Consider the following 16,470-nt stretch of genomic DNA (forward strand, 5'->3'; position numbering starts at 1 on the left):
TACCCAGCTTAACCCTATGTTGAATTCACAGTTACGGAATTCATGCTAAAGCATTTGATTGTGCACAGAAGAGAAACAGCCTTAGAAGTAACTCCTTTGGGCAAGCTTGAAAAGGAGGGTAGTACATGGCTCAGTAAATAAAACATAGACAGTTATGACCCATCAAGCTAAGCTGAATTGACCTGCTGATATAACCTACCATGAATAGGTCCCATCAAAGAGAAGGTATGTGGAAAGCACAAGTATCCTGTACTTATCAAGATATGTGAAAGCTGATGGTTTATGATACTTGAGGGGAAACTATATGAAACACGTGATTGCTTATGTAATTTGTTAATGATCCTTAGTAGCATTAAAATTATTTACCTTTGAATATCATCATCCATTGTCATAGTGATTAGATGTTTTCTTAGGGCATAACCACTGGTAGAATTTGGTGAGAACAGGTGCATTTTGCATAATTTCCTTTATGTTCTACAACTTTACAGTCAAATGTCAAACTATTCTACACTTTAAAGAGTGCTCCAAACTCTCAGAGACAAAACCAGAGCCCTGCGTACCCACTTTGGAGCCCACTTCCCTGAATCTACATGTCTTACAAGAAAGCTGAACTTCTCAGTAAAAGATCTGGGGGTTACATGTGTTGATTACTTGCCTCTGATTTATCTGAGTTGAGTCCTCTTCACTATGCCAATTCATAAACTGTCAATTGAATGTTTGAAGTTCAAGTGAAGGAATTTGTGTGCATTATTTTATTTGATACTCACTCTGGTGCTATGAAGGTCATGGTATCATCCCCCTTTAATAGAGGAGGGCACTGAGTCTCAGAGAGATTGGATTAGGTTTTCTGCAGTCACATATCACCATGTGCCAGGATTTGACTCAATGGGCTACTGACTGCATAGACAAAGGTGTTAACTAGATGAAACTGCATTGACCAGAAACTCACTCAGCATTCCCTTGTCTATGAATTTCTCTCTATGGGATTTTATAAGAGTCAGCCTCATGTCTCAACAAGAGTAACTCCAAATTGGGACATTCAGCCCCTGGATGGAGTACACAGAAACTTTCCAGGGCAAGAAGAGCAGAAGGAGGTTGATGGAATCAATGTCTCCATTCCCAGCCTTTACTATCATAGGTCTAAGAAGGCTCTTGAGTCTGGGGTTCTCCTGTCCCAACCTCTCTTTTTGCCATGTAGACAGGGATCTCCATCCTTTTCAAGGAAAAGCTGCTTCTCATCTCCGTAAATTACACTGGATCTTCAGCAAGGGAGGAATCTTGTCCTTTCTGTTCCCAATTTTCCTTGCTGAAGAACCTGTCCAACAAAGAGAGATCATGCAGTGGTAGTCAGCATCTTGCAGGAACTGAACTACCTTCTTATGTGAGAGATGGAACAGGGCCAAAATGCTGTATGAAGAAACTAACATACTAATTTTTTAGCAGGTCTATGAAATCTCATTTTAGTGTATATCACATAAATGCATCAGCTGTAGCCACTTTATTTTCCTTTAAGAGTAGGCATTTCTTAGAATTAGTCATTGTATGTACATTATATTTTTATATGAAATCATTGATGTGGCTCCAAAATACCTCCTTCAGGGTTATTTTTCTCAAAGTTAGCCTAGGTAGTTTTGGTTTTCCAGAATTAAAATACTCATAAACCACACAAAGCTAATTGGTTTACTTTCATTTTCCAGGCAACTGATTGACTTTTCTACCATTTCCTGCAATTAGTAGCTTGAGCATCTTACCTGCAAATCATTGCTCAAACAATACCATTTATTAAGAGGGTTTTTTTTTTGTTTTGTCTTTTGTTTATTCATTATAAGTTATGGTGGAAATAGACAATTTAAATTAGAGTATTGTTTCACTTTTCTCAGTTTTGTTATTTTTTGCAAATTAACTTTTTCCTAACTTAGAAAACCGAGGAATATTTAGGTCAGTGCCTGCAATTTATTTCAGGCAGCACAGATACAGTTAGCGGAAGCCATGTGGTTATTGCACAGGTTAATACCACTAACTTATTATAGAATAAAGCCATCAATCACTTCAATTGAAATTGTAGATAACCAATTACAGTGATCCAGTCGGTTAGAAGACACTACTAATTTGCATCTGGTAAGTGTAAAGTTTGGTCCTCTTCTAAGAAAGACGAAGCAGGCAGCTGCAGGGCTGCAGTGGACGTGGGTATCTCTTGGTGGGTGTGGGAGCTTGTCATGCATGAATTCTTGTGTGATGTGTGCCACAGTGACAGAAGGACAGCCTGCTGGGGAGCTCTGGAGAGCGCCATCTATCTTGCAGGCGTTGCTTTGCAACCTGAAATCATGGACCACCAGGGAGGGTCATGGGCCAAAGGTCGCTGAACTTCTCAACCAGGAGCAGTGCTGAGGACTGTGAGGGCTGGGTTTTCTCCATTGGGGTAGCACTTTTATGAGATGTTCATATTGGCTCTTATAATGAAATGGGAGGGAAAGGACTGGGCCAGGAGTGCAAGAACTTCTTATTCCTAAACAGTATCTCTTTCTCGGGACTCTGCATGGAGGCAGTAAGAAGTCAGACGGACTTCATTTTGGTTCCAACGCTGCCACTTACTAGCTTGGAGACCTTGGCTCATGGTCACCCTCCCTGAGCCTCAATTTCCTTGTGTAAAAATTATAATAAGAGTATCCATCCCCTAAGGTTGCCATGGAGAGTAAATGGAAGAACAGAGAAAGCACTGTGCACAGTACACGGCAAACTGCTAGGACTTGGAAAGCAGCAGCTGTGCCGTGTGTCCTGTCACCGCCTTGGATTCCCCAATCTGACCTGGCAGGGCACATTATTGTGCTTTGTCCAGAAGCCCCCGAGGAAGCACAAGCACACACATCTATCTGGCCCAGATGCTCTTACGGGACTGCCAATCTCCCTATTAAACATTTTTACCTTTTTTTTTTTTTTTTTTGTATACTCCTTTTATCCATGGGTCAAAAGTGGGCTTATCTACACATTCCACAAAGTCCTGCTGAGCACAGGATGGGCCAAGCATGGGGCTGAAGCTGGTGGAGAGCACAGTAGGCTCTATTTTCTTGATACTCACAGTGTAACAAGAAAGACAGAACAGTCAATTGCAATAATGACGGAGTCAGGAAATACCAGCTGCTGTGGGAACACAGAGCAAGGCCACCCAGAATACGCTTGGGCAGTGTGGGTGGTGAGGCAGGAGAAGTTAGCTTTGCTTTCTTCCACAACAAAGTCTTGCACCCCTCATTCCAGCTAGCCACTGCCAGGCACGAGCCTCTGACTACCGGGCAGATGAGCTGAGTGGGTTCAGGATGTGCTAATATCCTTATATTTTGTATGCAGTCAACAGCACCCTCTATAACAGGAAATAGGAGTTAATACGGCTGTGTCTGAAGAACAGAGTTTATTCTCAGGTGAGGAAAAAATGCATTTTCTACAGTATAGCTCAAATCTGAGTTCATCACACACGTATGCACTGGATGATCTCTAATACATCATTTTAAAATATTTAGACTTTTAATCCAGCATTTCCTTAAATAATGTGCAGTAGGGATCTTTTTTGTTCCAAATGGATGTCAATGTTCCCACATCACATGCTGAATAATCAGCCCCTCTCTTCCCTAATAATTTTAAGTACTATCTTTCTCATACACAAAATTTCTATTTATTAATGAGTTTATTTTCCAGGCTGTCTGCCTGATACATCTGTCAGTGCCACATTTTTCTTAGTTTATTTTAGTTAGAAAGACAGAGAGAGGGAGACAGATAGAGAGAGATCTTTCATCTGCTGCTTTACTCTTCAGATACAACCGTCAGGATGGGACCAGGTCAAATCCAGGACTTAGGGATTCCCATGGTGTGGCAGAGACCCAAGAACGTGAGGTATCACCTTCAGCCTCCCAGGGTTTGCATTAACAGAAACCTGGAGAGCAGTGAGGACTCAAGCCCAGTTATTCCAATCAGAGATGTGGGCATCCCAAGCAGTGTCTAAAGCACTGTGATTGAGGCCCACGATTTTTCTAATTGCTACCACTCTATAACATGCTTTCATACCTAACAGGGAATGTTCTCTCTTTGTTCCTTAAATTCTTCTGGAGTATTCTGTGAAGTCCATAATATTAAATATCTTTACAAAGAAACTGTAGCTAAAAGTCTATTATCCAACCTATTCCTAGGTATAAAACTCTAATTTATGAATTATACATTGCTTTTCCTTATCTATTATTTGCACTACTATTCTGAGATTTTTCATCTCAGAGCCTATTTGTATATACAATAAAAATGGGATAGTGGAAATACTATGCGTTTGGTAATCCCAGGATCCGGACTTGAGACCACGCTCTGTCGTTTGCTAGCTTTGTGACCTGAAAGATACTATTTATTCTTCCTGATCCTCATTTCTTTATTTATAAAATAGAGATAAAAACGATCTATCTCAAATATATTATGAAGTTATACAAGAAAAGCATCTCAAAATTTTATTTCCTGGTACCCATGATTGAAATACCAAAAGCTATGGTATGAAAAATAGACTGTGATATTTGAACATAGTTCTCAGCATCAGCATCACTTTAACAGAAATTGGCTTAAATATCTCACAGTGGAATAATACTTTTTCCTGGGACTGGGAATCCTAAGTACATTGGTTTGCAGACAATGGAAATTGTGTTGATCTAATCTTTTTCCAGTCTTCTACTTTCAAGATGTTTAGGTAGTAGATCCCATGTCCTAATCTTTGGCTTTTAGCTGCAAGCCACAAAGGAAATCCCCAAGATTCAAATGGAGTACCTGACAAGGCCAGATGAGCTGTGCTTCTCTCTGGGGTGTCCTGTGAGATGAATAGAACCCACAAACAGAGACAAGATAAACCTAGAGGTCTGTGAGTCTTCATCCCAGAAAAGCTGCCTCCTCTAGTCAGCTTTCCATCACTACAATGAAATCCCTGAGGAATCCAACCTAATAAGAGAAAACATTTATCTAACTCACAATGTTGGAGGTTCTGAGTCCATGACCCCATAACCCCATTGGTTTGATGGCAAGGGCTGTGGATGGTGTGCTATCATGACAAGGGCATGTACAGGAGCAAGCAGTCCCATTTTGAACAGAAAGCAAAGAAATCAAGATGAGTACACAATTGTTCCTTTTGTTTTTTTTTTTTAACTTTTATTTAGTAAATATAAATTTCCAAAGTACAGTTTATGGATTACAATGGCTTCCCCCCACCAATAATTTCACTCCCACTCACACCCCTCCCATCTCCCGCTCCCTCTCCCATTCCATTCACATCAAGATTCATTTTCAATTATCTTTATATACAGAAGATCTATTTAGTATATATTAAGTAAATATTTCAACAGTTTGCACCCACACAGAAACACAAAGTGTAAAATACTGTTTCAGTGCTAGTTATAGCATTACTTCACATTGGACAACACATTAAGGACAGATCCCACATGAGAAGTAAGTACACAGTGACTCCTATTGTTGACATAACAATTTGACACTCTTGTTTATGGCGTCAGTAATCTCCCTAGGCTCTAGCCATGAGTTGTCAAGGCTATGGAAGCCTTTTGAGTTCACTGGCTTCAATCTTATTCCGACAGGGTCATAGTCAAAGTGGAAGTTATCTCCTCCCTTCAGAGAAAGGTACCTCCTTCTTTGATGGCCCTGTTCTTTCCACTGGGATCTCACTCTCAGAGATCTTTCATTTAGGTCTTCTTTTTTATTTTTTTTTCCCAGAGTGTCTTGGCTTTCCATGCCTAAAATACTCTCATGGGCTCTTCAGCCAGATCCAAATGCCTTAAGGGCTGATTCTGAGGCCAGAGTGCTATTTAGGACATCTGCCATTCTATGGGTCTGCTGTGTATCCCGCTTCCCATGTTGGATTGTTCTCTCCCTTTTTGATTCTATCAGTTAGTATTAGCAGACACTAGTCTTGTTTGTGTGATCCCTTTGACTCTTAGACCTAGCAGTGTGATCAATTGTGAACTGAAATTGATCACTTGGGCTAATGAGATGGCATTGGTACATGCCACCTTGATGGGATTGTATTGGAATCCCCTGGCATGTTTCTAACTCCACAATTGTTCCTTTTGAACAACTCTTTCAAAAAAACTACCAAGTTTTTTTTGAAATGACCTGTCAAGAGCCTGACCCAAAGACTCAATGACTTCCCAGTAGCCCCCAACTCCTACAGGCACCCTGGCCCCTCCTAGCACCAACACCCTGAAGAACGATCCTCCAATCACAATGGAAACTTAGGGATACCTAAATCATAGCCAAACCACAGCAATTACTTTATTAAATGACTATCAGGAAATCAATTGTTTTGGTCTATAAATAACTGCCACGTACAGTAATGTGTTTGTCACATCGCATTTGCTACTACTCAACTAGAGGAAAAGGAAAATGCAAAAGTGTGAAAAATAAGTCCATAAATATCTCCAAAGAGACTATTGCAAATTTAATTAACTGAGCAATTGAGTCTGAGTTCTTTAAATTCAGATCTGAACTATGAGGTATGCCTTCAGAGCACTGTTCTTGATAGAATAGGGCAGAGCAGGGAAGCAGGGCAATAAAAATAAAATAAAAGCTCTAATAAATTGCCGTTCAATAATGTTTTATCATTAAGAAGGGATTAAAAGAAGGAGTCATTCTGTCGCTCACAATCAACAGGAAACTGCACCCCGTGGAGGGGGTGGGGTCTACTTAATCCCAAAGTTCTCAGTAAAAACAATTCCACTACATTATACAAACCTGGTGGTTTCCACTAAATGTAAAGCACGAGCTCTTTGGGAACACTCTGGTTCCTAAGACGTGGAGCCCACGCTCTGAGGGCTCAGTGTCTGGGAAACAATGCGAATGGGTATGTGAACCCCAGGGAGGCAGAGTGAACGCTTGTGATAGATGCACAGATTCAAAGAAGAGAACAGGTCAAGGAAAGAGACCACATCATAGAAGTGGTGAGGAACACTGAGCTGAAGTGGTCCTCATTTTAGGCGCACCCTCTTGTAAGGGCTGGCATCATATAAAAGCGGGTTAGGCCATCAGTACAACACTGGGCCCAGTTGGTATTTGGCTGTACCATCAGACAACCAGTTAGGTATCCCTGTTTTCTCTTCTTCAAGCAGTAGATTAGGTACATGGACTTTGAATTGGTTCTGCAGACCCAAGTCCTTTCCCTCCCCCTTCCTATATTAGTCAGCTTTTCACTTCTACAGAGAAATATTTGGAGCAGATGACCAATAAAGAAAAAAGTCTCACAGTTTTGGAGATTCCAAGTCAATTAAGCATGCCACAGACTTCGGCTCTCATGAGGGGCCCATGGCAGATGGAGGAACACATGCAGAAAGAGGATCACATCCCAAAGCAAGAAGGAGAGGAGAGAGGGACCAAACTCTGACTTCTACAATGATCTTCTGGCAAGAACCACCAAGGATGCCCATGTGAACTGCCTTCCACAGAAACAGCCCCAGGATCTAATGACCTCCTTCAAGGCTGTACCTCCTGAAGGTTCTATCATCTCTCAATAGTGCCACTCTGGGGATCCTTTAATATAAGGAGCTTTGGGGAACACCCAAAAGAGTGTCCAAATCAAAACACTCCATTCCCATACCTACCCCTCTTGGTTCTTCTTCCTCCTTCCCTCCTACTTTCTCTGTCTTCTTCTTTCTCTCCTTTTCTACCTTCTTTCTCATTCTTTCTTGCTCTGATGCCCCCAACGCCATTCTCCTCCTCTCTCCAAAACTCTTCCTCCTTCTCCAGCATGCTCAGCAGACACACTGCTGAGGGACAGGAGGCTGACATGAGACTCTGGCCTACATGGTCTCAGTACACATTTTGCCATGGACTCTCAAGAAACTACACAAAATTATGCAAAAGAGGCAGCTCTTGGTCTCCCAGGAGGTGGCAAACTGTGTTTTCTCCATCACGGGTAGAGGAGGAAAGCAACCTCTGATGAAAGACCTTCACACTAGCTGACCCTATGTGAGATCATGTCTGAGACAATCTGAAGTTGGAGCTGGGCTTTGAACACAGCACAAAGCACCTTATATTTGGGGAAGTGACAATTGAGGCAAGCCCAAGAATGGTACCAATTTTCACTCTACATTTGCTGTCCAGACCGGTACTTCTTTGGCATCATGAATAAACTGCCCTGCTCAAAAATCTCTCCTCTCTGAGCTTGTATATCTGTCAAGTTGGAGGGCTCACAAACAGTGCCAGGGTCATGCATATTCCCAGAGGACTTGGCTGACAATGCTAAAGTGATACTTGAAACAGTGACAATATCTGGCGATTTCACAAATACATACCTACCATCTGGATCCAGGAATCCTCTGGACACTTCTAAATGGGATATTCTGAGCATCAGCTTTAAGCATCTCAGAGTTATCTGTGTCAGTCTCATGCCTATAGGAAAGAGGACATTTCTGTAGGGTTCAGGATCACAGTTGGGGGGGCCAGCACTGTGGTGTAGCAGGTTAAGCCACTGCCTGCAGTGCCAACATTCTATATGGACGCCAGTTCAAGACCCAGCTGCTCCATTTCCCATCTAGCTCTCTGCTATGGCCTGTGAAAGCAGTAGAAGATGGCCCAAGTCCTTGGGCCCCTGTACTCATGTGGGAGACTGAGAAGACGCACCTGTCTCGTGGCTTCAGATCAGCCCAGCTCTGGTCATCCTGGTCATGTGGGGAGTCAACCAGCAGATGGAAGACCTCTCTCTCTCTCTCTCTCTCTCTCTCTCCCTCTCCCTCTCCCTCACTCTCTCCCTCTCCCTGTCTCTCTGCCTCTCCTTCTCTCTGTGTGTAACTCTAACTTTCAAATAAATAAATAAATCTTTAATAAAAAAGATCACAGTTGGGGACAGCAGCAGCAGATGGCACTGTTAGCTGGGGGACTGACTGTGTGTGGTGAGGACAAGGGCATACACTTGTAGAATACTAACTATGTGAAGTCACTTGGTGTTTTTGGTTGCACCCAGACAAAAACCCCACCATCAAGAACATTAGTATGACCCCTGTCCAGGCCAGAAAACAAAGGGCAGAGTAACTGTCCCCTTCCATCATTCACCCAAAGAGTGTGAGGTAGAACATCAGATCCAAGGTGGGAGAGATCTTAGGTTTTTTCACTGTTGTATCCCAAGTATCCTCATAGTATTGGGCACACAGTGCATACTCAGAAAATACTCTGTGAATGAATGACACAGCAAGTCTACGACAAGAACCCACTAACCTCACTTGGAAGTCCCAGCCCTGGGCACACAATGTGTTTTTCTCTCTTCTTTATTCTTCCTTGTGTTTGTCTATCTTCTCCCTAGATGGGTGGTCCTTAAACCTATGCCTGTGTCACATTACATGGAGGATTTGGTACATTGCTGGCCGCACCCCAGAGTTCTGATCAGTCAGTAGTTGTGGGTAGGGCCAGAAGCTCCTTGGTGATGTTGCGTCTCCCGAGAGCCTGGGTACCACACTTTGAGAACCTCTACGCTGGTCAGTAACCTGGAATTTTTACACAAATTTCCTATCCCTTTTTTTCCCCATGATGTAAAGGAAAGATCATTCTGTTTGCAATGGCAAAGGCAGGAAAAAAAGAACTGGAAATTGCTCCATCTGCATTTCCACAAAAGATATTGCTTAACTCATAGAGGGGACCAAAATTTAAGATGAGAAAAGCCTGGATTCAAGTCCTATGGCCTCCTTGCATCAGCAACATGGCCCGGCAATTAACCTGTCTGCTCCTCTATAAAATGGGCGTGCAGCTAATCTCTGCCTTTTCTAGGTCTATGGGGGATAACAGAAGAAAGCACTTGGCAAACACTGAAGGACTATGGATCCAAGTGAGTTATCATGCAGGCAGCTCATGGAGTCATAATGTTGGTCTTCAAACCAGAATTAACTCTGGTGGGTGACGTGTGAGTTCAGACAGAAGCAAGGGCTCTCTTTATATACTGTACAGTGCAAACAAAATGAACAGTAAGATGTTTCCAAGTAGAACATGAAAATTAAAGCTATATACTTCCAGATGAAATATATTTCATTATCACAGGCCAAACATAAAATAAATAGGGCAGAAATACAGCTATCTGTTCCCATAAAGAACAAGGAGGAAATTTGGGGAACAATTCCTGAGTAACTTTAAATGCCTCTTCTATCTTTTTACTACAGAGCCAAGAAGGGCAGAAAATTATGACAAACTAATTATTATGATGGATGGGGAGCTAGTCCCCCACGTTCGCCTCACTGCTGGAGCAAAGAGCAGCTCCACGGCTTGCATACTTCACTGGGCCAGACACTCTCGATGATAATGGGCAATACAGATTAACAACATTATGTTAAAACAGGATAATTATTCTTTTACATTTCCTAGTTCTTTCCCATGAACCTGGCCCTGCCTTCTGTTTTTCTGTTCCTGGTTTCCAAGGCACTATCTATAGCTGGCAGGCAGGTTCCTCTCCTGCTAATTAAAGGTGATGGTGTGCTTGCCTTGCCTGTGGTTTGCAGCAGCAGGGGTCGGAAGACTAGGAATTGATGAAGCCATGGCAGGGAAACCACCCTTTCCAAAAGCAGGTTATGAGAGGGATGCAGAGCAAACAAGCTCTGCCAATACTAATTCTGCTTTTCTTTTTCTTTTTTTTTTAAGCATTATAACAATGTACTCAGCACTCTGCTGTAAGGGTGATGAGCTTCGGATTAAAAAGTGGGCATTTTAAAAAACTTCAGCAGGAGGTAAATTCCAGACCATATCACATAAGTAAGCAGTCATCAGCTGTGCAAAGGAGTAAATTCATCTATGCATCCATTCATTTGTTCATGTAGTTAGTCATAAAAAGGAGCTGTTAAGTGTCTAGCTCAAGCCAGGCACTGTGTTAGATCCTAGGGATACCATGGGGAACTATATAGATATGGGCCCTACTAATTCCAGGGGGGAGGACTATGGTTCAAATATGATTTGGCTTCCAAACTCACACAGGACTGTAAACCCCAAAGTCTTGAGCTAATCATTCTAAAAGGGCTGCGACTTAATTAAATTACGGTGTTTAGGAGGAGGTGGGTCTAGTGGCAGTTCCTTAGGTTTTTGGGGTCATGCCCTCTAAAGGTAATTCTCCTGAAAGAAGGTTGTTATAAAAGCCTAAGTTGGGACCAATCCATGTCTTTGCTTCCTGGCTTGCCATGGGAGCTTTTGCTCCACACATACTCAGCCATTAGCATCCACCACCCTCACCAGACACCAAACCCTGGGGCCACCTGAGCTTGGGTTCAAACCACCAACACTGTGAGCTAAATAAATATTTTCTTTGGAGAGTTAGTTGCTGCCTTGGATATTCCATTGTAGTGGCAAAAAGCTGATGAGTACAGGGAGATAGATCAAAAACAAGAAGGCAAGTGAGCAAAACGATGGCAACACAGAACAAAGGAAAGGAGTAATGGGATGAAGTGGACATTAACAGAAGTGGTGACTTTAGGTAAAGCATTCACAGAAGATGCCTCTGAGGATGGGAAGGATCAACTGAGACTGGAGGATCCAAATGAGCCAAGCCTTCAACAGAGGGGAGAACAAAGGCATAGGCAAGAGGGCAGCATTTCCATGTCAGAAAGACAGAGACAGAGCTCAAGGCAGGAAGATCAATGTGCTTGGAGCAGAGTGATTGGCAGGGAAGAAGAACCAGGTGTGGATGCAGAGACACACAGGGTCCATTTGGGGCAGGATCTTGTGGGCCACTACAGGTGCAGGTGTGAAGTCTGTACTCTATATTTAGAAAATGGGAACATACAGGGGGACTTTCAGTATGGGCGTGATTGGATGCACAATTTCTGTGAGTTTCATTGAATGATCAAACTCTGAGTAGTAAAAGTAGGGAGTCACTGAGAGGAGAGGCAGAAGTCCAAATAAGAGATGGTGGTAGTGGTAGTGAAAATGGAGGGGGGAGGGGCAACTAAAGGAAAAATCTAGAAGTGGGACTGAAGGGACTTGGAGAGGATTGAAAGGAGGTTGGAAATCATAAAAGAGGATGATCATGGGTGACCTAAAGGTTGCTGGCTTGAGTGCCTGGGTGGTGGCAGCACTTTTTTAATGAGAGTGGCTAGGAAGAGGTTTAAGGAGAAGAAAATCAAGTTCCAGGGTAGAAGTCTCTCTCTGCCTTTGGAATCACATAAATCATTCAGTTCTCTCATAGCTGTGTTGGGTTCACGTAGCCCTGAGTCTACTCTCATGCCACAGACATTGTGGCCTGGGAAGCTACTTGGAAATACAGGTTGTTGGCTGTTCCTAAAAGAGCATTCCATTCTGAGTAGTGAGGTCTCTCACCAGTGACACACAAGGCCATATTGTACAGTTGTGTTACCCACAATGACACAGTAACAAACAGGGTGGTTTTAGGTCAACAGTACAACAACACAGCAAATGCAAACTCCTGGGCCATATTTCCACTATAGAAACTGGGTTAATGGCAACTTTTAATACTCATGTCTCAATTTAAAAATTACAGTACACTTTAAGACCAAGCTTCTAAAACCTTAGCATGCATACAAATTACCCGAGTATTTTGTTACAATGCAGTCTCTGCTTCAGTAGGTTCAGGGAAGCCCGAGATTCTGCATTTCTAACAAGCTTCACAAAAATGATGAGTCTGCCTGCCCACTGACGACACTTGCAACAGCAGGACTATAATAGACATTATCTCCTTTGACTGTTCAACAACCATTTGCCAAGTTTAATTACCTCCATCTCACTGATGAAGAAATTAAAGCTTAGAAAGTTTTAAATCATGTCCTTTCTAAACAAGAATCACTCTGTAGGACATAGACCCAAGATGTAAACCACAGTTCACCACACCAGTTACAATCAAAGATAATCAGAAAATCCATGAGGCTATTTAGATTTTAATATTTATTTAACCATACCATCATTTGGCAAACAGTGTAAATGAAAGTGCCTTAAAACTAGGAGTAATCAATATATTTGGATGAGAATCAATTCAGGAAAAAGAACAATGCTTGAGAATCACTATACTTAACAGATATGTATGTGTGTGTAATTTTACTCATTTCTTAATTGAGATATAATTTACATATATTAAAGTGTATAGATCAGAAGTGCTCAGTTCAGTTTTATTCATTTTTAATTGAGGTATAATTTACATACATTAAAATGCATAGATCTAAAGTGTAACTCCCACCAAAAACAAGATATAGAACATTCACATCATACAGAAAGTTGTTATATCCCTTTACAGTCAGTTCTTGATTTGTTTCAGCAGTAAAAAATTTTGCTTGCTCTTTAACTTCTTATAATGGAAACCATGTAACATGCCCTTCTTTGGGTTAATTTCCTTCCCTCAACATTTTGATATTCATAGCCATTGTTTCAATAAGAGCCTATCCCTCATGGTACAACAATTGCCGTGTTCCTTCACCATGATTTAATGAATTCCCCACAAGGAAAAGTGATCAAAATTAAAGAAATGACACATTCAGCATCTACTGAGAATTTGACTGTAATAAAGTTTGACCAAACTTTGTCATGAAGTGAAACACTGCCTTTTGCTGACTAACCTTATGAGTTCTTTACTGCAACCTGTAGATTTTCTTACAATGTCTCTTTACATTGAGCACTCCAAAACAAGAGATTTTCCCAAGCAAAAAAGAACAGCAGAAGCAACATATTTACAAGAAATATCATTCAGTTTACTCATACTGAAACATGCATCTTTTTCTCAGCCTGATTTTTTTAATCAGTTTGCTTTTTTTATTCTTGCCATCAGTCTTAGCAAAAGTCTAAATTTTATTTGGACACACACACGCACACACACAGCCTCAAAGATCCCAGCCTCCTACTAGTACACTCAACCACATCCAAGGAAAATGAAGCTCTTCACTCAGCCCACATGGTCTGAGCTGTCCAGTGTAGACCTCTCAGGACCCTAGTTTCTGTATCTCTGAGATATGGAAGTTCTAGAAACTAGATTGCAGGCATTCTTGAAGGCTGAGACTTCCTCCTTCAGGACCTAGTCAATTGCTCAGCTACTTTCCTGCCAGACCTGCATATTCCATCACACGCACACACCAAGTACTTAGTACCTGTAGAGAATTGACTGAACCACCTGAATTTGATCCCTCCCCATTGTCTGAGACAAACCCTGACCTCTGTCTGGCTGACCAACAGCATCCCCGTCAGGGCTATCACTGTGCTTCTAGGGCTTGGAAGGAGCTTTGTCTTGATGGGAGTTTGTGTTCATTTCAGTTTTTATGTTACTGCTGAGAATAGATGGTGAAATCATATTTCTCTATTTACCATGAAAGCTTAAGGACAAACTGCTGTAGGTGCTAGTTCTCTGATATTAAAGAATTTTAGAGAGCAGCACATCTTAAATTATCTGTTTTTACTTGGAAGCCTTGACCTAAGAGGTACATAATAATGTATCTAAGAAGACAGACATCCTGTCGTGTTTGTGTGTGTTCCTAAAACTCAGTCCAGGGCCAGATGAAGGGCAACATTCAATAAATAGGTTAAGTGCATGGCATTTTGTAAACCTAAAATAAAGTTATATGGTACAGATGCGTAGAAGGAGTGGTAGAGTAGTTTCAATAACAAAATGTAAGAAAATTATGTAAGAAATGGGAAAACAACAACAGAAACAAACTTTGGAAAAATATTTTATATCAAGAAATTTTCTTTTAAGTGATCTTAACGTATTAGAAGACAAAAAAGGGTGTAATTTTCATACTTTCTTACCAGTTTCAAATTTAAGCAGCTATAGCTCATGATTTCACTGTGGATAATTACTGAGTGACAACCACATAGAGATCTATTCAGAATCATTTAATCCCTTAGGCATTCACTAATATACTAGAATTACACTTAGATATTAGAGTTATAATCAAGAAATGGCGCCTTTCTCATGAATACTGATTTTGATAGTACAAATTGGAAATACGTGAAGAAATTCTATTTTAAGTGGTAAAGTGTATTTCTTATTTTAAAAACTGATACTTTGGTCTTGTTTATTTTTTAAACTTTGCTTGATGCAGTGCCCTGAGTTCTTACAGGGCCATTGCACTAAGGAGAGACACAGCATAATGCCTTCTTTTTGACACCATAACTGCAAGCAAGCCAACTTCTGTTCCCTGGTCCTGGTCTTTCCTTTTTGCTTGCCTTAGAATGTCCTGTCCCCAGCTCTTCATAGGACAAGTTCACTCCCATCCTTCAGATTTTTGCTCTAATATCCTCAGCAGAGAAGCCATCCTTGTTCTCCCAATGCACAGAGGTCCCAACACATACCCTCCATCTCATCACTTTCACTGCTATGGCATCATCTTTGTCTGTTTTCTGTTGGCCAGCTAATTGTTTCCTTCACTAGAATGGAAGTCCCCTGAGGTCAGGGACACCTCTGATTCATTTATCACTGCATGCCCAGCTCCCAGACCAGTGCCAGGCATGGGGCAGACTCTCAATAAATATCTAAAGGATGAATGATTAAATGTTTGTGCCACTATTTATACCTGCAGAATATGAGCTACACACCACTTGGACAATCGGGGTAACACTACCTCTACATCTAGCTAACCAAGGCTTAATGTATGCAGGAGGCATCTTGTCCCAACATTGCCTGTTTCTTAGCATTACTGGGATGGCAAGACAATTACACAGTAGAGAGCTGCTTAGATGATATAGGTTAGCTCACATGACGAGAAACGTGGGTGGGAATCAATGGTTACTTCTCTCTATTTTCTGGGAGAGTTTATCTAAGGTGTTGCACCATTATTCATAGCAACCACTTGGGGGGCCCAGAGCATGTAATTACATCCATGATAGTTGTTTTTTTTCTGGTTACTATCAAGTGTCATAAAGCAACATATTGGTCAATGATAGATCTCATATATGACGACAGTCCCATAAGATTGTAATGGATCTGAAATATTTCTATCACCTAGCATTTTTACTGTATCTTTTTAGATTTGGGCAGAGCTCACATGTGTAAAGCACTTAGAAAAATATCTGACCCACAGTTAACTTGATAAATATATTTTTATTTATTTCTTCCAGGCTTCTTATAAAATGAATAGAAAATTATTTTCTGTTCTGTTGACCTAATACATTAGCTAGTACTTAGTCACAACATAAAACCATTGCCCCACTGTTTAGTGTTTAGGATGGTTATGGTCTGAATGTTTGCATCCCCCCACCCCACTCAAATGTTGAAATCTACTCCCCAGTGTGATGTTATTTGGAAATGAATCCTTTGGGAGGTAATTAGTTGATAAGGGGGAGTCCTCTGGATGAAATTAGCACCCTTATGACAAGAGGCCAGAGGGAGCCAGCTCACTGTCTTACAGAAAGTCGGCAATCCGGAGTCCAGAAGAGGACCTTCACCAGAACCTAACCATGCTACACCCTGAACTTAGACTTCCAGCCTCCAGAACTGTGAGAAATGGCTCTGTTCTTTACAAGGTGCTTGGTATATTCATTTGTTAC

General features: G+C 41.4%; 1 protein-coding gene across 1 annotated transcript in view; it reads left to right on the forward strand.

Moving 5' to 3' along the window:
• Positions 1-200: 200 nt before the first annotated feature.
• LOC127492426 (small integral membrane protein 20-like) overlaps positions 201-16,470 on the forward strand; it is a 107,529-nt gene continuing 91,259 nt past the window's right edge. The window contains exon 1 of the mRNA XM_070050031.1: positions 201-225. Coding sequence (XP_069906132.1) covers positions 201-225 — 25 coding nt within the window. The remainder of the gene's footprint in view (positions 226-16,470) is intronic.

The sequence above is a fragment of the Oryctolagus cuniculus genome, chromosome 10 (genome assembly GCF_964237555.1).
Source record: "Oryctolagus cuniculus chromosome 10, mOryCun1.1, whole genome shotgun sequence".
NCBI lineage: Eukaryota > Metazoa > Chordata > Mammalia > Lagomorpha > Leporidae > Oryctolagus > Oryctolagus cuniculus.